This window comes from Zalophus californianus, chromosome 14 (genome assembly GCF_009762305.2).
Source record: "Zalophus californianus isolate mZalCal1 chromosome 14, mZalCal1.pri.v2, whole genome shotgun sequence".
NCBI classification, from domain to species: domain Eukaryota; kingdom Metazoa; phylum Chordata; class Mammalia; order Carnivora; family Otariidae; genus Zalophus; species Zalophus californianus.
The window spans coordinates 19,101,193-19,127,018 of record NC_045608.1 but is presented as its reverse complement, the minus strand read 5'-3'; the positions used below and the strand labels follow the sequence as shown (position 1 = coordinate 19,127,018).

The 25,826-nt window shown below is 50.1% G+C and overlaps 1 protein-coding gene across 5 annotated transcripts in view; it reads right to left on the bottom strand.

Annotated features, from left to right (window-relative positions):
• Window positions 1-20,508, bottom strand: part of KIAA1671 (KIAA1671 ortholog) — a 150,678-nt gene extending 130,170 nt beyond the window's left edge. For 4 of the 5 annotated variants that reach the window (XR_003516873.2, XM_027575846.2, XM_027575849.2 and 1 more), the window contains exons 1-3: window positions 20,408-20,508; window positions 4,057-5,670; window positions 1,987-2,074 (exon numbers count right to left, since the gene is read on the bottom strand). Coding sequence is in view for 4 of the 5 variants with exons in the window: in XM_027575846.2 (XP_027431647.2) it covers window positions 1,987-2,074; window positions 4,057-5,615 (1,647 nt within the window). In the remaining variant the exon portion in view is untranslated. Of the gene's footprint in view, window positions 1-1,986; window positions 2,075-4,056; window positions 5,671-20,402 lie in introns of all 5 variants that reach the window. The other variant, XM_027575847.2, reaches the window with a different exon arrangement.
• Window positions 20,509-25,826: the final 5,318 nt, after the last annotated feature.

Genomic DNA, 25,826 nt, shown 5'->3' with positions numbered 1-25,826 from the left:
TTAAAAAAAATAAAATTAAAATGGTTAAGATACACACAGGGTCACAGTTTGCTAATCTCTACTGCAGATGCTGGAATGCCATTAAAGAACTGAAAATATATTTTCATTTGAAGTTTTTGTTTACATTTGATTACATAAACTTTGCATAAATAATATATGAATCCATTCCTTCTAAACAATACAAAGCTCAAGTCCTTTTTGAGACTTCAAATATCCAAATACCAGGACCCTTCCTGGATAACAGCTGTTATCAATGGGGAGCAGGATATCCGTGAAGAATTTTCCAGAACTTTCTCCTAGTATGTGTGTATGTGTGTATTTATAATTTTTATATATGTGTGTATACATACGTATAAAGACTGTTTTTAAATTTAAAAATATATGCATTGTTCTTTAAAAAATGAAGATTGTATATTTTATGTTATGTGTCTTTTACTACAATAAAAAAATTACCAAAAGAAAAATCTATTTACAGAGATCAAATCTCTGTATTAAATAAAGCAAGGGTTCCTTTATTAACTTTCATTTCTTGAAAGTTTTCTCACACATACAAAATTATAGAGAAGATAATAAATTCACCCCAACCCATTCCCTCAATTCAAGGACAACCAGCATTTTGTCCCACTTGCTTCACAGGGTCCTTTTCCTTCCTGTTCTTACCACTATACCATTTTAATGTGAATATAAGAGGCTCTACTTCAACTGGACCCTCTCTCAACGGCTTTCAAAGAAGTGACTCAGAACATCCAAGGATAAAAAGCAGGGCAAACCCCCGCCCCCAGGAGCGGTGGCACTGCCCTTCAGATCCAGCTCCCCCGGTACAAACGCTCTTGCCACCAAGCTCTGGTGTTTAAAAGTCCGCATAAGTATCTTAAAAAGTGAAACCTACACCTACCATACTACCCAGCCATTCCTAGGCATTTACCAAAGAGAAGAGGCAACAGATAGCCCTACAAAGCCTTGCCCACAAATGTTCAGAGCTCTTTTACGTGCAATAGCTCCAAAATGGGAAACAACCCAAATGTCCATCAACAGGGCAAAGAGATAAACAAATCACGGTCTACCCACACAATGGAATGCTACTCAGCGACAAGGAGGAATAAACTATTGATACACATGCACATACAACATGACACAACTCAAAGTAATTATTCTGAGTGAAAGAAGAGAGGTCCAAGAAAAAAAAAAAAAGCACTGGTTGCATTTATAGAAAAATCTAGAAAAAAATCTAGAAAATGCAAACTGATCCTTAGGAACAGAAAGTGGATTGGTGGCTGTTTGGGGGTAGGAGGAGGGGCCAGGAGTGGTTACAAAAGAAGAAACTTGCAGGTGCTGGAGATGTTCTGTATCTTGATGGTAATACATTTTCACCGAGTGCAACATGTATATGTCAAAACTCATCCATGCACACTCGAAATGGGTACAGTTTCCTGTACATCAATTATACCTCAAAAAAAGCTGCTTTAAAAAAATTAAAACCCTGCATGAGGCATCAACCACAAATGGGTTAGACCTAGTAGTTATTTTATGAGCTTCTCCTTATTAAATAAGATTAAATAAAAATACTTTTAAGCAATTCAGTTGCTGGTAGTTTCCCTCCTTCAGCTACTGCTAGGTGACAAGCCAAGGTAGTTGGGAACAGGGACCATACTGAGGGAAACTGAAGGAGTTTCTATGAACAGTTTTAACCTAAATTTTAATTTCTTAATAAAGCAGGCATTCATACTTAAGAAAGCCAGGTCCCTCTTGCTCTTTGCACAGGAAAAAAAATAAAATAAAACCTGGCAATTACATCTGTAAACAATATTTAACACTAAGGAGTGCAGAATCACAAACCCAAAAGGGACTTGAAAAGTCCCAGCATTAAAGAAAAAAAAAAATGTTTCATTCTTCATGAGAGGCTTCTGATTCTTTCCCAGGCTCTCTTTCCAGTAAGGGAAGCTACCCACTGGAAAACAAGATGTGCCAAACCCGGGGGCTCTTTACCTTTTCTCCAGGTTCCTTAGGAAGCTCGCCACTTAGCTCAGAACACTTCTCATACTTGACTTCACTGCTAGACGCTGGACTCGAAAACCTGGTACAGAGATCCACGTTACTTGTTTGGGGCCAGAATCTGTGACTCCCTCCAGCCCACACCCTGTAACTAGCTCAGGAACCCAGGGGTGAGATTAGCATTGAGACCAACAAAGCAACACCGCCTGGCTTGCTTTGAGAAAAGATGCATCCTTTCAGTTCACCAAACCCCCCACCGGCCCGGTGGGGGACGGCTTACCTTAAACACAGCATCGTTGGGGTACCAGGAGCCCCAGGCTTGGGTGAAGGGACCTGGGTCCTAGTCTGCCTATACTGTCTCCCCACTGCAGGAGCTTGGGCTGTGCCTGTGACCTCACGTGAGCCTCTGTCTCTTCATCTATAAAACGGGGATAATTAACACCTCCCCATTGTCTTTTGTAGGGCAGAGAGGAGGCTACCCAAGGCCCTAATAGCTATGTGAGGGCGTTTAGGGAAGAGTAAAGATGCCCCAGGAGGGATAATTAATGGTTGTTGTTAGCAATCCCAGGCACAACAGAAGCCCCACCACAGACCTGCCACGGGACTCAAGGGTGGTGGGTCGTCATGGAATGTGTGGGGGCACGGGCCTGTCGCTGCCTCTCTGGGTAAGCTTGGCCAAGTCATGGTCCCTCCCTGGGCCTCAGTTTCCCCACTTGTCAAGGGGAAGAGAAAGAAAGGGTATTCTGGTGCTAGAATGTTCCCATCTCTGAAGAGCGCCCTGGAGTGGATGTCTAATGATGAATTCAGGGCTGGGGGCTACAGAGACAAGGGAGGGGAGAGAAATAAACCACTTCACCTGGTCCCACTCTACAGTCCTCCAGGGTCTGCCTCCCAGGAGGCATGAGGCCGTGGGTGTCATTCCCACACTCAAGCCTCAGTTTCCCCATCTGTCAGATGAGAATAATCCGAGGCACTGGGAGGACACGGGAAAAGGTGTGTGAGGTCCCCGGGATGGGCACCTCTTTCTCTGTTATCTTAACTCGGGCCTGGCTGCACATGACAATCACTTGGGAAGCTTTTGCAAACAACCAAGATATGAGCGTCCTCCCCAGACCAATGGAATCAGAATCTCGAGTTGGGGGGGAGGGGGGGAGGGTGCGCCAGGCCTCAGGATTTTTTTCCAGATGATTCTCTCTCTGCTGAGAGCCACGGGTCTGACCCTGGCCCAGCTGGCTGCCCTGGTTCCCTGGGCCCAGAGGTGACCCCTGGAAGCTCCGACCTGACAAAGGTATGTCAGTGGCATGTGTATCATTAAGGAGCTGGTGGCCACACCCAGCGGCATCTCCCTGTTGAAGCCGGGAAGCCACTTGTGGGAAAGCAAAAGAGCAGGAGATAGCAGAGGCCGGGGGAGCTTAGAAAATCCTCAACTAACAGGATTCATCGTGTCATTTGGAGCTACCACATAGTGATGGCTTCCCATGGGCAGAGTGAGTCACAGCGTTATCTGTGAGCTTTTGCCTTAATCCTTCAAGGAAGGTTTCCGTTTTAAAGACAAAGAAACCAAGGTTCAAAAGGGGAAGGGACTTGCTCAAGCTATCTTGACCCATTTGATTTTACTTGGGGGCCACTCATGGAGGCTCAGGCCATAGAGTAACGTCCTCAGGGCTTCTGGAAAGGCAAGGTGAGCCAGGGACCCAGGCCGTGCTGGAGTTAAATGGGGCTCCGGACTTCCTCACGGTACTTCACCTCTCCTATCCGCCTCTGTGAAATGGGCACGATACCTCCCACCGCAAAGTGTAAAGAGGAGAAAGGACAAGGAAATGGAGCTGATGGCACACACTGAATCTGGAGGGGGGCTGTGTTACCTCTCTGCACCTCAGCTCTTTGTCTGAGAAATGGAAGCTAAGGCCGCCTCCTCTTAGAGGCTGTGGGTAAATCCAGAGGGGGGCGCTGTAAGGTGCCTAGCGTGGAGCCTGGCACCTGGTTCCCTTTCCTGAGGGGCCTCTGGTAGGCGGTCTGAGGCAGCTCAGGGCTGAGTGAAGCCCGTAGAACGTTCCCACTTACAGTTTAGTCAGATCCGCTGACAACGGCCGTGCCTGGAAAGTCTTCCTCCTGATCTCCGGCTTTGCCTCCGAGCTCTCGGCAGCCCAGCCTTTGATCCGCTCCTGGACACTCACACCCACTTTCTCAGGCTCTGGGGCAGCTGACGGGGGCTCAGGGGTGGCCGGTGGGGGTCCAGATTCTGCTGCCAAGGCCAAGGTGCTCTCCTCCCCAAACAGGCTGATGCGCTTCTTGACACTGCCCCTGGGGGCCCATCCTCCCTCCAGCCGGCTTTCCCCATCAGTTGCTCTGCTCTTGACCTCAGCAAATTCTTGGTCTTTCCCCGGTCTGGGCAAGGGGGACAGGGGCACCTTCTCCGGCTCCCTGAGCAGCTTGGCTTTCTCTTCTCCGGGATGCTGGTCATCCGTGGGGGTGCCCCTGGCTGAGCCCCCTGCAGTTCTGAGGCTGTCTGTCTCTGCCTGCTTGAAAAGCACCTTCTCCTTCTGTTCTCGGGTCTTCTTGGCTACCTCGAGGAAGTCTGAGTCTGAGTCACGAAGGCGAGGGTTTGCTCTGACCAAACACTCCATGTCCACTTTGGGCTCCGGGTCGGCCCTCTCCGGGCCCCGACATTGGACAGTGGACCCTGTGGTGGCCTCGTCGGCCACCTTCTTCAGCAAGGCCTCTTTGCTCTCAAACCGGGCCGTGAGGTCCATGGACAGAGGCCTGGGCCTCCTCATCCATGTCTTCTCAGGCGGGGTTGGGGGCGCCTTCCCCGCCGCGGCCACCCCGCCAGGGCCGGCCTTCTGAGGCTGAATGGAGTCGATGAAAATGGCCGACACAGGCCTTCTCCTCAGGCGAGGCTTGGGCTCCAGAGCGGGGTCCCCCGTGTCCTCCACACTCCTGGCCTTCCACAGAGTCTCATTTGGGCCTGTCTCCTCTTGGGGGGCAGCTGGCTTGATGTCCTGTGACAGGGAGGCCGGTCGGGGAAGGGTCCCAGGCTTTCGGGAAGGCAGGGCAGGCTTGACGGCCACCTCGGGCCGGGAGCCCAGAGCGGGCTCCTGACACACACCCGTGGTGGCCTCCCGAGCCCCCTCACCGATCCCCTTTCCCAGAGCGGGGCCAGCTTTGGTGGTCTCAAAGACAATCATGGTGCTGGATCGGGGCCGCGGGAAGGTGGCCTTGTTGAACAGAGACGAGCTTCTCCTCAGGCCCTCCCCGTTCCCCACCTCCTGCCCCACCAAGCTGGGCATCTTCTCGCTCAGGTCCCTTGCCACCACGTCCCGGGAGCGCCCACAGGGAGGAGACGGGCTAGTTGGGCCAGGCCCCAAGGATGGGACAAGGGATTTCACATCCGGGGCCGTCTCCCTGCAGAAGGGCTTGGGGGCAAGTCTGGGCAGCGGCAGTAAGCGGGCCGGGCTCCTAAGGGGGCTTTTTCCTTCCAAGAGCAGCGCTGAGGGCGCCCCGGGGGTGTCGCCAGCCTGGCAGAAGTAGGTCCGCTTCAGGGTCTCCTCCTTGGAGATCTCGCCGAGGCCTGGCACTCCTGTCAGGGAAGTTATGGAACCGACCTCGACCCGAGTCGCCATTGCTACAGCTGTGGATCCATGGGGATTAAGAACATCCAAACTAGGGAAGCAACCACTAAAAGGAAAAAAGCAAAGGAGAGGAAAAAAATAAATTTAAATCTCAGTGTCTGAGTCTAAGCAAAGCGTTTTGGGGGAATGGGCCCAGGAGGCTGGAGGCTTGGATGCTGGATGACCACTCTCCACTGACCTCACTGGGGAAGCCCGGGGCCGGCCTCTCCACCTCTCTGAACTCCGGGCCATCTCAGAAGTTTGTTCCAGCCCCAACGGTCGGAAAAGGGTGGCGACATTCTCTAGGACCTTCCCCACTCAGCTAGTCTCAAGGCCAGCTCTTAGTAAAAAGGGATTATCTTTGCTATACAGAGAAGGAAACCAGCTCAGAGAGGCCAAGGAACGGCCTGATGTCACTTAGAGAGTAAGGGGCAAAGTCGGGATTCGAACCCAGGTAGGACTCCAAACGCACACCACACACTCCCAGCAGAGGCCCCGGGGAGAGCACCCTCACCGCCCCCTCACTCTCGTTACCCCCAAGTCATTTCCCATTTCGGAGCCTGCCCACATCAGGCATCTCTGCTGACCCTCCTCACAACCCTGTACTGAGCACCAAGCACAGGGAGGGTAGGGGACCAGGCCCAGCACACACAGCTGTACTAAGAGCTGGAGTCCCTGAGGTCACAAAGTCGGTTAGTGGTCCCCAGCCCCACTGGACTGTCCCTTATCTCCATTCTCCCACAAACACCCTTCCAGATGCCTTTGAACAAAAAGCCTTTTTTTTTTTTTTCACTCCACCTGCTGTTTTTCTTGGTTTGCCTTTGGGTTCTTTTCTGTTGAACACCTATTCCGTGCTGGCTGCCTTCAGAGCCTCCGTAAGAAGAGTAACAGCTAACCATGAGGGCTCACCAGGAGCGGGGCCTCGAGGTAAGCCAGGCGCTTCATATGTTTTATAAATCACATCCTCTTTATAACCCTACGAGGTGGGTGTGATGATCATCAAACCGCATTTTACAGCGGCTCCGGCGTAAGCCCCTTGCTCATCCAGCTAGGAGCTCTGTCCTCTCTTATAAATCCCGCACAACCCTGAGAGGCAGGGGTCATCACTATCATTACGAGGATGAAGAGTAAGGGACCAGAGAGGTCACCCGACTTGCCAACATCACACAGCTGAAACTCAACTTCATGTCCTCACCCCACTCAACCAGGCCTTCTTAAACATCACGTCGTATTCTTTCTGGTCTGAAAAAGTGCCAGACAAGTCACTGTTCTTGATCCTCCCTCCCCCGCCACCAGCCTGCCCCCACTTTCATGCCCATGTTCCCTGTCCCTGCAAAAGCTGCCCCCAGCCTGCCCCCATCTCGATGGACTAAAAGTAGAAGGTATTTCAGTTAAACGCGAGCCTCCTGCTTCCCTTCCTGGGGCCCCACTCTGCTGCCCCCAGCTCTGACTCACTCACCAGCCTGCAGGAAAGAAAGGCAGACAGATTTTGATATTTTCTCTTCCTTACACGCTCGATGGTGCTAACAGATTTCTTCTCCCCAAAACCAGAGAATGCTGTCTAGACAGCGTTAAGAGGCAACAGAGACGGAGAGATACGGAGAATCGGAGAATGGCAGAGTTGTAAGGCATATCGGGGTCCTGCCCCAAATCAGGACCGTTCCCCTTTAGAGCCAGTCCCCATGACCTCTTGGAAACCCTGCTCTGGGATCCACACACACGCACATGTAGCCCGGACATGAGACACAGGGCAATAACGAGATTCAAAAGGCAGAGAGAAAATTCCCTGGCAGAACCCGCAGCCGCCCTCCACCTCCTGGACACTCCAGGCCCACTTACCTGGGCTGGCCAGCCCTGGCTGGAGATGCGTGCCTGCCTGACAAAGCCAACGGTGTCCCGTCTCATGGCGAATGGGGCTGGTTGCACCCTCCCATGGCAGAAGCGGGTGGGGGAAGGGAGGCTCGCCCCTCCCCCACCCCCACCCCGGGGCTGTTTCAGCAGGTCTGGGAGACACAGGACCACAGCCTCAGTTCTGGAAGTATGTGCACAGACAGCACAAAAGCTTTGGAGTTCCAACTGCATCCGTTAGCATCATCTCCAGCTTGGAAAACGCACACTCCTTGCGGCTTCTCAATATTATAGCAGAAAGAGGGCTGAGTCCACGCTGGGTGCTCAATAAAAATCTCCCCCGTTCCTCTGCTACATGTTTACTGAGCACCTACCACGTGCACAAAGATGAACAAGAAAAATCCCAAGTTCAGGGAACTCGCCGTCTTGTGTAAGAAACACACACACACACACACACACACACGCACGCACGCACACCGAAGCAATTACAACTCTGGGTAATAAACACCATGGTATATAGAGGGGGACGTGGGGGCAGAGGAATAGTATTCACTGCTTAGGATTGGGAATGGTGATCCCAGAAAACTCCCTAGGCTGAGAAGTGATGCCAGAGAACTCCGGTGCTGGCTAATTTGGGAGCTGTTTCTCCTGGCTCAGAAGAAGTATTTGAACATTGCATCTGTTGGAGGTCCTGAAACGCCGCCTCAGGGCCTTTGCACATGCTGTGCCTGTTTCCAGGATACCCTTCTCACTCACACACAGACACAGGCCCAGCCCTCAGAACACAGCTCCAACATCTCTGCCCCTACGAATACACACACACACACACACACACACACACACACACACACACACACACACACACACACAACCTGGTACAATCTTCATTTTACATGTCCATGGAGCACCAGACATCCTCAGCAAGACTCATCAGTTACACGGTTGTATTGAATGCTGCATGAGCCTTCAGTCTTTCCCATCCAATGGGAAGCCCCCAGAGGGCACCCTGAGTCCCCAGAAGCGAGCACGGCGGCCTGGCCTATTGTAGCTCTGAATACATCGTTGTTGAGTATATACATAAAATAACAGTTGGTGGAATGAAGAAATAGGTGAATTAAGAGATCTTCTTCTGCTCCCCAGGCTCCTAAGATTCTAAATAAGGACAGGTACCACGAGTTTCATGACACGAAGCAATCGAGGACACAGGAGGAGTTACTCTGGCTCTGGCAAGCTGGGTAGTGGCCATCGGTCAGTTGCTACTGGATGACAGACCCCAAGAGCTGGGAAGAGCTCAGCTGGGAGCTCAACATGCCTACCTCACCAAGAGCACCCCACCCCACCCCCAGTGTCTCTGGACCACAGGGAGGTGCTCTACTGCCCTGGATAGGCCCCTGTCAGAGACACCTGCTGTGATCACATGACCCCCACACCGTCCTGCACCGTCGCCCGCTCCTCTACCCAAGCGTGGAATGAACGCTTCTCTGCACAGCTTGTCCCAGGAAGGAAGTCATCCAGAGCAACCACTGGCAAATTAGGATCGACAGTGCACACATGTCACCCTACTCTGGGATCCTTGAACCCAGCTCACTAGCCACCCTACAGGGAAGTAAAGGGGGAAAGAAGACTCTTGGTCCGTACCCCCTCTTAACCGGAACAGTGGCTCTGTTATCTGGAATCTGCATCACATCTTGGGCTTCCTCTCGAGTTTCCATTTAAAATGCCTGGCAAATACCTGGTATGTAAATATGGCTGCACCAACGAATCCACGAATTAATGAATCCATCAGTGAACAAAGGGGGGGAAAAGAGACGGGTTTGGTTTTTTTGTTTTTGGGGGGGTCTTTTTTTGAACCCCTGCAATCAACAGCTAAATAACATTCTGAAGTCTCTCCCAAACCTAGAAACACAGGACTCTCAGGGGTTCACTTAACCTGTTGTAAAAAACACAAGGAAACTGATTGAAATGTGCGCTTTAAAACCTTACTTTAAATGCATCGCATATGTCATGCTTAATTTAAGACATGTCGGTCTCTCTTCCAAAACACTTCAGAAGCTCGCTCACGCAGAGGCCAGCTGCTATGCCTTGTGTGGCCTCGCTCGCTCTTTGTAAATGTATGAGCACTACAGCCAGAGCCAAGCAAACAAGAGCTCCCTGAAGAAGGAAGGGGCGCAGAGTGCAAGCCACCTCTCTGGTCGTATCTGTATGAATCATCATGGGGGCGGGGGGCGGCATGGGGGACAGACAGGAAGCAGGGCTGACCTGGGAGGTCAGGGGGCCATGGTGGCCCAGGGGGCCACGGAGGACCCCAGTCTGATCTCCAGTAATGGGGGCAGCAATGGGTACGTCCCTGTCGCTGAACCTGCCACATCTACAGGCTGGATCTCCCTGGGTGGACCTGCAAAGTCTGAAATGCCCATTTCCTGCAGCTTTAGGCCAAGAAGCCCATTTTCCTGGGAACTGAGGCACTAAGGCCCAGAGTGGCTGAAATTCGGCAGGAGTCATTCATCAGAGCATCTGTTCGTCCATCTAGCCTTCTGACTCCCCTGCAAACCAGGCTCTGGGCTCGGTGCTGGGAGGGGGAGGGGGGTGCAGCCATGTCGCTCACAGCCTCCTCCCCCCAACAGAACCGCACAGGGAGAAGGCAGGAGAAGCACCTCCATTCAAAACCAAACAGTTTGGCAGCTTTTCTCTTCAGATTCACAGGCGTTGATTCGGTCTAACAGCTGCTGCAGATCTTTCGTAATTACACCCTTAAATCCGATCTGGGAGCTCACCAGCCATTCACTCAGCCGTCTCTGGGTGCCGCTTCCCGGGAATGCCACCATCTGCTGAGGGGTGCGAGCCAGTCCTCACGCCTTCCAGTGTCTTCCGGAATGCGACCTGGCCTCCCAAATCTGCAAAGCCACCCTGCGTGGTGCGCCGTGCCAGGAGCCAAGGGCATGCCCGTGGCCTCCCTGGAGGGCAGGGCCCCCCCCCGGCAGGGGCCCGATGGCTAATGGCACTGGAGTGAATGTGTCCTCTCCTCTCTATCGTCATGGCGACAGCCCTAGCTCGTTCGCTCGTTCATTCATCCGTTCATTCACGCCAGTACGCAATTGTGGAGCACCTACCATGTACCAGGCTCTGGGCCAGGCGCTGGGGACACAGCAGCGAAGAAAACATGTGGCAATGTCCCCTGCCCCCCCCTCCGGGAGCTGGCCGTCAAGAAGACGGGAGCAAACAACATAAGTAAGCAAGAGACATAGAAAGTTAAACCAGGGACAATAAAGAGGGGAGGGGCCGGGGGGAAACTTCACAAAGAAGGGACGCGGAAAATCCGCCTCCTCGCTGACATTTCTGTCTCTGCTGGAGCCTCCCCCAATCTACCCCAGCAGCGCCGGGGGGAGGCTCTGACATGCAAGCACCATCACGCCACGCGTGTCAAAGGCCTTCCCTGAGACCCAGCAGGACCCGGATCCCCATCACCTCCTCCCTGTCCATCTGTCCGTCTCTCACACGCACGCACGTACTTACTTCAGCACAATGAACCCCCGGACAGGTCACAAGACAATGCTACGCTCTTCCTCCCCCACACCTCTCCACTGCCATTGCCTACTGCCTGACTAATCCCTAGTCATCCCTCAGTCCTGAGCTCCAAAATGCCACCTCCTACAGGAAGCCTTCCCTGATGCCCCAGGGCAGCTTCTGGGGCCTCCTCTGTGCTGCGGCATCTACGTCTCGGCATTTCTGCCTGGCTCAGCACTGATCACACACGTGGTGACTGCCTACTTCATATTCCACCAGACTGGGCAGTCTGGGGTCCTGGGTCCAGTTCACAGCTGCGTCCCCAGGGTCTGACAGCAGAAGGGACATAAAGCCAGTGTGCAAAAAAGTATTTGGAGGGCGAGCATCCCTGAGAGAAGAGAATAATAGCATCCAATTAGGCATGGCTGTGGGAAAACTGATACCCTCATCTGCTCCCAGGGCCAACGTCAGTTATAGAAGCAATTTGGCAATATTCACTCTCAACTACTATTTTTTGAGGTTCCATCAAGAGTCAGGCACCAGACTACGTGATTCCGTGTACCTTCTGCCTCCCCCCATTTAATACGTTCAACAACCTTGGGCTTCTCAAATTATTACCACCATTCTAGAGATGAGGAAAACACAGTTTTGAAAAATGAGCCAGATCACATGCTAAGGAGGGTCAGAGGTAGGGTTGAAATCTGCTGCCCTATAAATCAAGTGTTTTTCCCCAATATACTCACCCCCAAAGCACACATTTCTTTTTGATTCAGTAACCCTGCTTCTTTTTTCCCCCAAAGGCTCTGTCTATCTATTTGACAGAGGTGGTGGGGGAGGGAGAGGGACAAGCAGACTCCGCACTGAGCGCGGAGCCCAATACGGGGCTTGATCCCACGACCCTGAGATCATGACCTGAGCCAAAATCAAGAGTTGTACGCTCAACCGACTGAGCCCCCCAGGTGCCCCCCAGTAACCATGCTTCTTAAAAACTTATCCTATGGAAGGAATCTAAGGGAAGAGCAAGCCACCCTACAAAAAGATGTCCATTACAGTGTTACCTATGCAAACATAGCCAAAACCACCCCTACCTAGACTTAGGGTGACAACCCCTATTTGAAAAAACCCAGGACTCACATGCCATTTGAAACGTCACAAAAGTTGCAACGTCAGCAGGCAGACCAGACCTCCAGTGTCCAGCCAGCCCAGAACATCACGAGTGGCAGAAAAATCCTGTCCCGCTGCAGAAGAAGGTCCTGCTGTGACCTCCAGCTTACAGATGAGGAGGCAGTGAAGTGACCTGCCCAGGGGCAGCTAGAGTTACGCTGACCCCACACTCCTCCCTGTCAGAGTTCTTCCGAAGTCCACATGGGCTTAACTAGAATAACTGCTTTTTTTTTTTTGAAGGACTTCAGATGTGCTTTTTTTATTTATTATTTATTTTTTTTAAAGATGTTATTTATTTGACAGAGAGAGATACAGCGAGAGAGGGAACACAAGCAGGGGGAGTGGGAGAGGGAGAAGCAGGCTTCCCGCCGAGCAGGGAGCCCGATGTGGGGCTTGATCCCAGGACCCTGGGATCATGACCTGAGCTGAAACCAAGAGTCAGATGCTCAACCAACTTAGCCACCCAGGCACCCCTAGAATTACTGTTTTTTATGATGTTCAGATGTAGAGGACACTTCACACCCATTAGGATGGCGATTATAAAACACCAAAAAACAAAAACAAAAAAACGGAACACAAGCAGTGCTGGCAAGGATGTGGAAAAATTGGAAACTGTATGCACCATTGTGGGAATATAAAATCGTGCAGAGGCTGTGGAAAACAGTAGGGCAGATCCTCAAAAACCGAACACAGAATTACCATATGGCCCAGCATTCCCACCCCTGAGAGCAGGGAGCGGAACAGAGACCTGCACGCCAGTGTTCACAGCAACATTATTCACAATAGCCGGAAGGCAGAAACAGCCCAAATGTCTACCAATAGATGAATAAACAAAATGTGGTATCTCCAACACAGTGGAATATTATTCGACCTTAAAAAGGAAAGATATTCTGACGCGTGCTAAAACATGGATGAGCCTTGAGGACATTATGAGAAGTGCAGTAAGCCAGTCACAAAAACACAAATACCGCATGACCCCACTTACAGGAGGCACTAGGGCAGTCAAATTCATAGGGACAGAAAGTAGAATGGTGGGTGCCAGGCGCGGGGGTAGAAGGGAACAGGGAGTTAGTGTTTAATGGGGACGGAGTTTCAGTATGAGCTGATGAGAAAGTTCCAGAGACAGATGGTGGTGCTGGTTGCACAACAGTGTGAATGTACTTAATGCCACTGAACTATACACTTAAGAACAGTTAAGATGGTAAGTTTATGCTGTGTTTTACACTTTAAAAAAAAAAGAAGCAAGAAACTAAACACAAATGTAAAGTAAATCTACTGCATAAGCTCTAATGACCACGGGACTCAGCTCATGGGGGCCTGTGTCCTTTAGGCAAATCTCCATTAAAGGCAGTCAGCAAAGAAGACCCCGACCACAATGGGTCACAGACACAGTCGAGTGGAGGAGGGGGAGAGGAAAGACCATAAAATCTGCAGGGTGTCCTCATGGGGGCCAGAAAGTAAGGCTATAGAAGGAGTAGTCAGGGATGTCTTCCTGGAAGAGGTGACGTCTCCATGAACGTGGTAGGAGTCAGCCAAGCGGAGAAAGCCAGCTGAGGAGAGAGCATGTGCACAGGCCCCAAGCTACTGGAGAAACAGTCCTACAGCGTGAGCCTGTTCGTTGGCCCTCCTTGGGGCAACGTGGGGCTCTCTTGGGGCAAGTCTGGGAGGCACAACTTTCTAAAACTCATGAGTTTTGTTAACCCGAGTCAGAATCACACGGGAGAATACAAAACACTGGTCTGGGAGTCAGAACTGGGTGGTTTTCCACACAGTCTGGTTGACCTGGAACAGACCAGACCCCTCGCACTGTTACACGTGCCCAGGTGTGGAGATAAATTATTCTGTCATCCTACTTTTTTTGTAGTTAATTGTGGTAGAAATCACGTAACATAAAATTCATCATTTCATAAGTCAATCAGAGAAAGACATGTATCATATGACCTCACTGATACGAGGAATTCTTAATCTCAGGAAACAAACTGAGGGTTGCTGGAGTGGTCGGGAGTGGGAGGGATGGGGTGGCTGGGTGATAGACATTGGGGAGGGTATGTGCTACGGTGAGCGCTGTGAATTGTGCAAGACTGTTGAATCACAGATCTGTACTTCTGAAACAGATAATGCAATATATGTTAAGGAAAAAAAAGAAGAAGAAGATAGCAGGAGGGGAAGAATGAAAGGGAGTAAGTCAGAGGGGGAGACGAACCATGAGAGACGATGGACTCTGAAAAACAAACTGAGGGTTCTAGAGGGGAGGGGGGTGGGGGGATGGGTTAGCCTGGTGATGGGTATTAAAGAGGGCACATTCTGCGTGGAGCACTGGGTGTTATGAACAAACAATGAATCGTGGAACACTACATCAAAAACTAATGATGTAATGTATGGTGATTAACATAACAATAAAAAATTTTTTAAAAATTCATCATTTCAAAGCATATAATAACAGCGGCATTTGGTAAGTTCACAACACTGTGCCACCATCCCCTCTGTCTAGTTCCAGAACATTTTCATCACCCCCAAAGGAGTCCCCGAACCCCATAAGCAGTCACTCCCCACTCCCCTTCCCCCTACCCTCTGGCAACCACCACTCTTGCTTTCTGCCTCTGGGTATTTCACAAAATGGAAATCACGCAGTACACCCCTCGTCCTGGATTTGGTCTCTGTTCCTCCACTGACTTGCAATGAGAGCTTGGGCAAGTCCCTGCCTCCCTCTGAGCCTCAGTTTCCCCACTAGCAAAACAAGAGGTTGAACAAGGGGTCACTCAATTCTCTGGGATTTTAAAGATTCTGCCATTCTGACTCGGCTCAACCCCAGGCTCTTCGGGGCTGCATTAGACGCTTCTCTCTGCACTTGGCCCATCGTCCGCCATGGAACCAGCTTTCTGGATCCTGCGATGTGTGTTCTAAATCTCCATGATTCCCGGGGCGCCTGGGTGGCTCAGTCAGTTAAGCGTCTGCCTTCAGCTCAGGTCATGAGCCCAGGGTCCTGGGATCGAGTCCCACGTCGGGCTCCCTGCGCAGCGGGAGCCTGCTTCTCCCTCTCCTCCCCGTTCATGCTCTCTTCTTGCTATCTCTGTTGTGATCTCTCTCTCTCAAATAAATAAATAAAATCTTTTAATAAATAAATAAATATATAAATCTGCATGATTCCTTATAAACAAGTGGTGCTCTGTAAAGGGTTGTTGAAGGACTAAATAAAATTCCTACCCCCCTACTGAGGAAAGTAGTTAGAGCAAAGCTTCCTACTGAGTGTGCACTATCTCTTTAAGAACTGCCTTAATTAGCATAGGCTTGACTTCTGTGTTGATTTCAAGTTCCCATGGATTCCAGTTCAGCACACCTGCCAATCCAGACTCTGGGATCCAGAGGAACAGTTTGAGGGGCCTTTCTCCAAACTTGCCTTGGAGCACCAGATATGGGTAGGACACCTTCCCACCCAAAGCATCACCCAAACTGCTTTGGCCCAACACCCCTTGGCCAGGTGCAAATGCTGATCTGGAGAAGGATACAACTTATCTTTACGCCTCTATTTAAACATCCGCCTTTTCAATCCTCATTAGCCTGTTCCTTCCTACTATTTGTGCTATTTCTGGACTGGCTGAAGCACTCACTGAAGCCATTAATCAAGCTGCTTTTTTTTGTTTGTTGGTTTGTTTTTCTCTAGATCAGGGATGGGCAAACTGCAGTCTGCAGGCCACATCTGGCCCACCACCTGTTTTGGTAAATAAAGTTTTATTGTAACACGCCCATGCCCATGTATTTATATATTATGTACAGCTTCTCCCAAGGTGTGAACACAGAGCTGAGGGGTTGCCACAGAGGCCATACGGCCCAGAAAGCCTAAAATATTTACCATGTGGCCCTTTACAGAAAGAGTTTGTGGAGCTCTGCTCTAGATGGTGGAGAACTCAGTCCCCCAAGACTGGACTCACTCAAGGATGTGACAATCCCCTCTTCAAAACTCTTATTTACGCTATGCTGGCTGCGACTTGCCCCTCCATTAGATCTCTTCAGGTGCTCCACATGATAATTATAGAAAACTTCACAACTACAAGTAAGCAAAAATGTTTTTAATAATCGGAAATCCTACCATCCACCAGCTGCTATTGGCATTCCCATGTACATCAGTCTGGGCATTTCCCTTGTAGATGGGAACTTTCTGTCAAAACTAAAATGGAATCAGACCTGCAATTTAGGAACCGGCCTTTTTTTTTATTTCAAAACCTATCACAAACATCTTTCACATCAATAACTGTACAACCTACACCGTCCTTGCCAATGCTTCTGCGGCATTCCATTTTGTGGGTATCTCATCATTAGATAATCCATCCCTCACTACAGATCTTTACACTGTTGCCAACCGTTGACCATTAAAACCAACATAGCAATGAACACCCACATGCACCTATTTTCCCAAGACAAAATTTTGCCTAGAAGTGGGCTGGCTGTTTCAAAGGATGCACACCTTTTTTAGAGCTTTTGATATATGCAGAATAGACTTCCGCACCTAAGGGAAACACATCCCAGGCTGACTTAATTCAAAGCTTAGGACGTCAGGGTTCTCAACCTCTCCCCCGTGACAAACCCTATAAAGCTGTCTAATGAGCAATAAACCAGGGCCCCTGGCTGGCCGTGCCCTCACTCGCAGCTTTCCTGGCTCTCATTTATGGCTAGATTATCACAGACTTGACTATAAGGTTTGCAAGGGCAATTAGAACAGCTCATAGAGAGAGGTGAGTCTGGGCCCAGCCCAGAGACTAGTCCATACCCGGCGGCAGAAGAGGGAGCAGGAAGGAAGTCCCAGCCCTGGGACGGATGTTCACAGCAGAGGAAACTCAACCCCAAAGCTCAATTCCACACAACACACAGCACGATGCCCACTGGACTCACAAAGATGTGCACACAACACGCTCTCTCTTTACGGAGGCTGAGAAGTGCATATTGCATTTCAGAAAAATTTAAAAAATTTCCTCCAAGTACAAATAGATTTCTGGAGGAATTAGCTTATTTTGGCCCAAGAGCTGCCTTATGTGCAAAGCTCAAACCCTAGAAAGGTGTGATCATGTCTCTCCACATCCCTAAAATAAATGGCTCTCACCATCCATTGCCTTGGGCAAGGTATTCAAGGGCCCGCCAAAAATAACTAACTTGGTCTATACTGCAGGCCCTGCCTCCACTCCCAGATTCCCAAAGGGGTCCCATGACTTGAGTGTCTTTTTCCCTTACTCTTTCTCTTCGGACAGCTTTTTACACACAGCACAATTTCCCTCTGCCCAACTCCCACCCACCTTTTTAGAGCACTTTAAGGGACACCTCCTCCAAGAAGCCCATGCTGATCCCCCAGGCCAAAGTGACTTCCAATCAGCTTTGGCAATGCACCTGATCCTAATGCCTTGTGTATCAGAGATAAGGCTGAGACTCTCCCTCTTTCAAGATTTAGAACCCCCACTCTACCCCATCCAGGGCATAGACCCCTCCATTCCGAGTTCTCCTTCCCCAGACCTAGTTGATGCCTGGCACAAGAAAGGCAGAATGGGATGGTGCTAGGTTCCCTAGAGGTGGAAGGGTTCTCATCATGTGGGACATGACATGGTCATAGGTTAACACTTAGGATGCTTTGATGGCCAGGTGCAGCACAGCATGAAGCTGCTGTGAATGACCTCGTGTGCAGCTGTATCCTTCTGACTCTCCTGGGTGACTTCTCGAGAAGTCCCTGAGACCGTCTCTGCCTGGTGCTACTATGACTTAAACACTCAACATTTCCATTATGCGGTAATATCCCAATTTAATAAAAGCCACCCCAAGCTCAGACCATTAGCTGCAGATTTTTAAATATTATTTTGTTTTCATTGTCTTTAATTTTACTGTTATTTTCTATTGAAGACAAGTGACGCTAGCTATTTACAACAGAGATTTTCATAAAGGTTCTTTTAAAAATTTACTTAACTTTAGGAAAAGCAAAAACTTGACAAATAAAATAATGGTAGCAGGGGTTGTGTGGATATGGCAAAAGGCCATGAGACTGAAAGTCACCAGTAAAATGGAAAGAATATAGAATTGAAGTCAAAACATGAAGGTGCAAGCTCTCAGAGGTAGCTTTCCTTCTTAAGGCTAACAAGCCAGAGACAGCTTTCCTGGTCTTTACAGCTAGAAGCATGGCCATGTGATCCAGTTCCGACCAAACAGACATAAGGGGAAATGGCTAGATTTCTAGGGAAGCTTTTGTTTTGCTGATTAAAAAAACAGGCAGATGCAGCTTACAGTGCTCCCTCCCCTTCTCCTACCTGGAACAGAGACATGATGCTTGGAGCCAAGGCAACCATCTTGAGACCAGGAGACCACAAGCACTATTTTAAGGACCGTGGCATGGAAAAGACCTTAACACAGCTGAGCCACTGCACTGACTCTGAACCCCACCCCCTGGATTTTCTTTGTTGTTATGCAAAGAATAATAATGTACTATGAAGCCATTGTGAGTTTGGGTTTCTTTCCACGGAGACAAAAGCATTCCTAAGGGACACAAGGAGTTTGGCACGAATTGGCTAAGTGGACAAGCATCTTCTAAGCCTTTGACAAGCCACTTCACCTCTCAAAGCTCAGTGTCTTCATGGGTAAATAAAGTTGCATGACACACACCTCAAAGCATTCTGATGATTAAAGGAAATAGCCCACCTCTTGGTAGATTTAGCACATAGTAGCTTTCTGTTAATGCATGATAAATGAATAAGCAAACGGGCAAACAGAATGTGAAGCCTGCTGGAGGTCTTTGTGGGGTGGTGAGATTTTTTTTTTTTTTTTTCAGGGGCAGGAGAAATCTGAATTCTTTAAGATGCAAAGGAATAGCTCTCTACTGCAGGAATTTGAGAGACAGCGATTCGGGAGAGTGTACCCTTACCCACTCTCAGACCGTCCCCGGTTTCACAGCTGGGGAGAGGGGAAGGAAGGGCAACTGGCTAAGCAGATGCTATTCACAAGGCCGGCCTCACATCCCACAAGAGCCTGTCACCTACACCAGCCTTATGAACAACAGAGAAAGTGCCAAAACAACATAAACACCAAAGAGCATCCCCGCAAACCAGGGTGCGAGAAATGCCTGAAGGGACTGTCAGGACCAAACGCAGGTCCCCACGGATGCCAACGGTCTCAAGTCCGTCTCTCTGGCCGCTGCACGGCACCCACCCGACCCCATGCCCATCAGCCACTCTGTCCCTGTCACACGCATGCCGTCCGCGGCAGTGAACCTGCATGGACAGCTGACATGTCCTCTGCCTGGTTTTTCCCAGGAAGGTAACTGTGCCTCCCACGCCCTTCAGGCAACCAACCGACCCCTCCTCCTCCTGGACCGGCTTCCCAGCATCCCCGTAAACCTGTCCGGGCCTGGCACCGCCAGCCTCGGGGCACAACAGACAGGCCCCACTCTTGGCACAGAACCTGGGCCTCGGTGTAGCTGAAGACATATACCTGGCCCGAACTACCTAGAAGACACCCAAGGGAGCCGTTCCAAGTTCATTCAGTTGCTTGGTCCTCTAGCCTCCCGAGAGCTGGGCCCTGGGAAAGCCTGGTATTAATAATTACCATCGTTCAATCACTAACAGTAATTGAGCACTGATTTGGTGCCAGATGGCACCGTCAATGCATTTCCCCACTTAATCCACCCTCTGAGGTGGGTTGTGTGATGAGGCCCCATTTGATGGATGAAGACAGTGAGGCCTGGGGAGGATTAGCAATTTGCCCAAGGGGTGGAGCCAGAATTTGAACTCAGGCGGCCTCACTCCCCAACCTACCCAGTTAATCCCTGCAGCGTCACCAGCTGCTGTGTTCTTAGGTGCCACCCGGGTGCTGGGCACTGTGACAAGGGCTCTTCCATGCATAGTCTTTGCCAGTCCCTTCAAAGACCTCCTGGGGTCAATACTAGGGTTATCCCCATTTTACAGGTAAAGAAACTCAGGTTTCAAAGGCAAGGTGATTTGCTGAGGTCAACTGCTTAGTAAGGGAGCAGACCTGGGACTGTACTCAGGCTGTTTGTCTCCGGAGCAGGTAGGCTTTGCCAATGGCTCATTCACCCCCATGGTCTGGCACTAGGCTGGCCCGGCTCAGAGCAGGTTTCTAGGCAACACTGGGGAGCAGAACACACTTTTTCTTGAAGTGCAGTCTGATGGGGGAAGCAGATGTGGCCCCAGACATTGAGGTGAGACTGAGGCCCATGGGATAAAGAGCTGACGGTAGACAAATAATGCCCCCCAAAGATATCCAGGCCCTAACCCCCAAAACCAATGAATCTGTTACCTTACCAGCAGGAGGGACTTTGCAGGTGTGGCCAAATGAAGGCTCTTGAGATGGGGAAGGTTACCCTGGATTATCTGGATGGTTCCTGTGTCATCACAAGGGTCCCTGTAAGAGGGAGGCAAGAAGGTCAGTGTCAGAGACAGAAAATGTGATGAAAAAAACAGGGGCGCCTGGGTGGCTCAGTCGGTTGGGCAACTGCCTTCGGCTCGGGTCGTGGTCCCAGGGTCCTGGGATCGAGTCCCATGTCAGGCTGTCCCCTGCTCTGTGGGGAGCCTGCTTCTCCATCTCCCTCTGCTGCTCCCCCTGCCTGTGTTCTCTCTCTGTCAAATGAATAAGTGAAATCTTAAAAAAAAAAAAAACAGGTCAAGGTGATGCAGGACCACAAGCCCAGGATGCAGCAGCTTCTGGAAGCCAGAAAAGGCAAGTAAAGAACCTCCAGAAGGAATGCACCTCTGACGACCCATACTAGACTTCCGACCTCCAGAATTGTAAGGTAATAAACTTGCTGCAGCCACTGAACTGTGGCCATTTGTTAGGCGGCCACAGGAAACTCATACAGAGCTCAAGCTGGCTGAGGAGAAAGGGAGGGGAGGGCTTCCTGGAGGAGGCAGCATGCAGCCGAGTGGCTGCGTGAAGAACCCCCAAAGCTCAGGCCTCCATGAGGTTCTTGGGTTGTTCCTAGGTCTACACTTGCCGTGTGGCGACTAACATTTACACTTCAGTTCATTAAAATGAAAGACAATTCTGAACTCAACGCTTCAGTCATGCTAGGGCCGGTTTTAAGTGCTCAACAGGCTGGGGAGACCAGGGACCTTAGTGGATGGCACGGACAGCGCCATACAATCCTGATACCCAGTTGCGTCAAGTGAGGCTCGGAGAGGGTGAGTGCCGGGGGCAACCTGGCACTTAGTCCTCAGAGCTAACGTCATCCTCAGCCTTGTCTCAATGACTGACTGCCCCCACCCTGGGCCCAACCCTTTTTTTTTTTTTAACCGGACCACAAATCACCCACCCGCTGTAAGGAATCGCGACCTTTAGCATCGCTGAGAAGAGTTCATTTTGACCTCCTTATCCCTCGGCCTTAAACGCCGGGTGCGCCACAAGGAGGGTGGAGGAGAGGCCTTGGTTAATCAAAGGTTCTTCTTCATGGAATGACTCATTACAGACCCGGAGCATTTGTGGTTTAGACTGAGGAATGCCACACGTTCTGGTGATGGACCGCGGGCCCCTTGAGCCCCCAGATCCATCCTCTTTATTCACTGGCATACGGGGCACTAGGAAAATCTCTACCAACGGGGCCAGGATGACCAGATAAAGACGTTAGGGTAACACGGTTCCATTTCTAAGGTAACATCCACCACTTACAAGGAATTCTCTAAGAGTCATTGAGTGACAAACATAATGAGTTATAATGAGTACAATCAACTCTTTCACACTTTCAGCTGAAGGCAGCTACAAAGAGTTTCAGAGAAAGTCTTTTGACTTGGTTACAATTTCTACATTTCATACAATGAGAATAAGAACACAGTAGTTTCTATTGACTGTGTGGCTGGGTCCCCGGGAAACACTCCACAGACAAACGCTCATTTCTCCCAGCAACCTCTGGGGTAGGGAGCATTTCACCCTCCGTTTTACAGATGAGCAAACTGAGACTCAAAGACACTGATGAGGAAGCCCACTCTCTTGCTTCCTTTGCTGGGCTTCCTTCTGAGAAAAACCAGTGTGTATGCAAGAGAAGACAGGCAAGTTCAAGAAACACTGCATAACTGAAAGCACAAAGCAAAAGAGACTGAGTTGCTGACCATACGAGCGTCAGAGGGCTCGTATGTTTTCCAGGAGGGTGCAGCACACACCTTCACCTTCAACTGCTTCCGCACACAGCCCTGGATGCAGAAGGCTGCCTACAGAAGGTGCCTGCAATTCTCTGGCTCAGGGCTTGGTTTCTGGTCACGGGGGCTCACTTGGCCAGCAGGCAGCACAGCCCAGAAGTGCCAGCAAGTCAATGCCCCCCCCCGAAAGACAGGCCCCCACCAACAACTGAGGGAACAGGTGTATCAATACCCCAGCTCCCTCCCTTCTCTTGGGGGAAAACTCTGAGGTTCTGTAGTCTTGATCACATGCCCTATGTGAGGCTCCTTGCCCTTCTGTCTCATCTCCACAGGTACCCCCCCAAAGAACTACAATCATGCTCACACCCCTGCCTCAGGGCGGAACCCAACCCCAGAAGCACCCAACGGTGTTCAGCATCCCTGCCTTGCCCAGTGGTGGCCAATGGTAACAGGAACAGCACCCCACACCAACCAAATTGCCAAGCACTCCCTAGGTGCTTGGGAAAAAATTCCAAAGTGATTTCCTTCCTGGATCATTAAACCATGGCACCTCACCAAACACGGAGTCCAGAAATGAGAAGAGCCTGCTTGATTTTTAGAGCAGGAAAATGGGAAAGAGGGGATCCCAGGTGTGTCTGTGCCAGAGAGAATGATTTTCCTAACCCAGAGGTGGGATAATCTGGTGTTCCTGATTCATAATGTAATTTTTATGTATACATAAAAACTTATATATAAAACTATATATAAGTATGCACTGCTTATATATATTATATATAATATAGTGGCATATGTTACTATATGCATTATATACTTTCATATGCACTATATATTTTATATAATACATATCTATATAATATACAAGCCTGTACTTATTTATATGACACAGAAATTGCTTTGGCCCAAGGGTTCTATAAATGAAGGTTCTCCCAGCTACAGGAATCCTGTGCTACCTGCCCACAGGATGACACAGCAGGCATGATCTGAAACCTATCAGCCACTTGGACCTGGAATCTGGCTGGCTGGTTGGTTGGTTTTTAAGGACAGAAGGCTTAAACGACCACTTCACAAGACACAAATACACAGGTGAACACACACACACACAGAGAGAAAAAGGTCTCCAAATGAGCAATAAGCACATGAGAAGATGCTCATCTTCACTGGTCACTGGGGAAGCAAAACCATACTCACAATGAAATACTATCCCACATCTCCCATAACGGCCAAAATGACAAGGGCTGACATTAGCAAGTGCTTTCAAGGACGCAGAAGTGGAACCGGTTTTAAACTGGCACACTTTGTTTGGTAGAGTCCACCAAAGCCGATCTGCACCTAACCCCCTGCTGGGTACACACCCAACAGAAATGAGCACTCGGTCCACAGAGGACGCATACACGGATGCTCATAGCTGCTTCATTCATAATAGCCCAAACCTGGAAACCACCTAACTGTCCATCCACAGTAGACTGGATAAATAAATTCTGGTATATTCATAGAGTGGAATATAATACAGCAATGGAAAAAAAAGCGCACAAACTACTGTGACATGCAGAACATGGATAAATATCACAGACATTATGGTGAGCAAAACAAGCAGAAGCTGAAAGGGTATGTGTGACCAAGTGCACTTATATGAAGTTCAGGAAATATGCAAAGCCTCCCCATGGCGATTGAAGGGAGAACAGCAGTAATAACCTTTGAGGCTTATTGACTAAAAGGGGTATAAGGGAGCATTCTGGGGGCCTAGAAACTTTCTATATCTTGATGGGAGTGGTGGTTACAAGTTATAAACATAGGTAAACATGCATCCAATTTATAGGTAAGTTATGCCTAAGAAAACAAAGCCTAAAACTTCCAGGGGCCTGCAGGTGCTCACCAAATAAAGCCACACCCCTCACCACAGCTCTGCGCAATCTGCCCCTGTACACCCCCAGGGACTTCATCTCTTGCCAACTCCTCCCCACCTTCTCTCCTGGCTCTAAACTCACTCATTCTAGAAACAGTTTGCTTTGACACGGAGGGAATCAGGATCTAGAAAGAAAGCCACCCTCCAAAGGGAAAGAGACCCGCGGGGATTTACCGATCACCTTCCCTTCTTCCTGAGTGATGTCAGTACCCACATGTGCTAATGGAGAAACAGCTTCCTGATAAGATGCCCCTTCCTCCAGGAAGCCTTCCCCACACCCCCACCCCTGCCCCAGATAGGATTCCCACAACGCTCTGCTTCTTTGTGACATTGACCCCTCTGTTTTAAGCCTGTTTATTTGTCTGCCTTGCCCCCTGAGGGCGGAGATCTGTCTGTTGCGCTCCCTGTTTTATCACCAGGGCCTAGCAAGGCGCCTGGCACTAATAGGTACACGATAAACATGTGCTGAAACACATGGATGTCTGAATGAGAAAATGAGTGATTTGAGGAAGAATAAGAAGGGGATGGAGTAAACAGTGATCCTGTGCAACCACCTCGGTGTACAGAAGGTGAAATCTGGGCCCAGAGAGGGTAAGCGGCTTATGTAAAGTCACACAGCCAGCTAGCGACATATCCAGCATAGAACCTCCAGGAGACATTGTTGTACCCTCCTGCTACCAGATCCCCTCTCCTGGTGCTGCACCTTTCCCTCACCTCCTGCGAGAGTGGTCTGCTAACAGTTCAAGGTACACCCTTGTCCAAGAGAGCTATCCTCCAACAGGCTGGCCCATGACCCCCATCCTTGCCTGTAAGCCCCCCACGAATCAGGGCATCCATAAGCCAATGACAGACTTAGATGGGACACACAAGGCTGCTTACCCTTGCCTCCAGGCAGGATTTGTTCTGTGGCTCCAGAGCTCCCCGGGGGAAACCAGGCTAAAGCTAAACCTGGCTGAGATCATACCCCCTCCTCCTTCGCTCACTCCCTCCTTCCAGGAGCTCAGCCCCAGGCAATGCACACCTCCAGCTCTGCTTCTTGGGATCCCTACCTGAGACAGAGCCCAAGGCTCTGCCTGGTGTCCAGGAGGAGGACACCAGAGATGACCTCCCGACATGCCAGGAGCCCAGCCATAAAGAAAGGCGACATCCATAAGGTAGGTGTGTGTGCGCACGCGCGCATGCGCCAAATGCAGGGAAGGCTCTACCCTCTGCTCCCAAAGCCCTTTATTCTTATCTCTAGAAGGTACGCAGAAGGACCCCATCCGAACATCCTTGCTTTCCAGCCACCAAGAGCAAAGCTCTAAAATGTCCTAGAAGCTAGAGAGTGCCCTCCACCAAGATATCCTGCCCAAACTTCAGCTCCTAGAACAGCCACCTAGGCCACGGGGAGCGGGGGAGGATATCCCATGAGTCATTGTGAGCCCCTCCCCAGAAGCCAACTTACCAGACCAGGTTGCAGAAAACACTATACCATCTCCTAAATTCGGATAAACACCACCTGCTCTCAGTTCTCCCAGACCCTACTTTGCCCAGCGTAATCACCAGTTATTAAGAGCTCAGAGGATGCCGTGTTTGGGGGATAGCATGCAGGACTGGCGGCCAGGAGCTCCCCCGTCTCCTTGCCCTGTCTGTGGCCTTCTGTATGACCGTTCAGAGCGTGGACTTCCGGAGTCAACAGCTTGGCGTCCAATC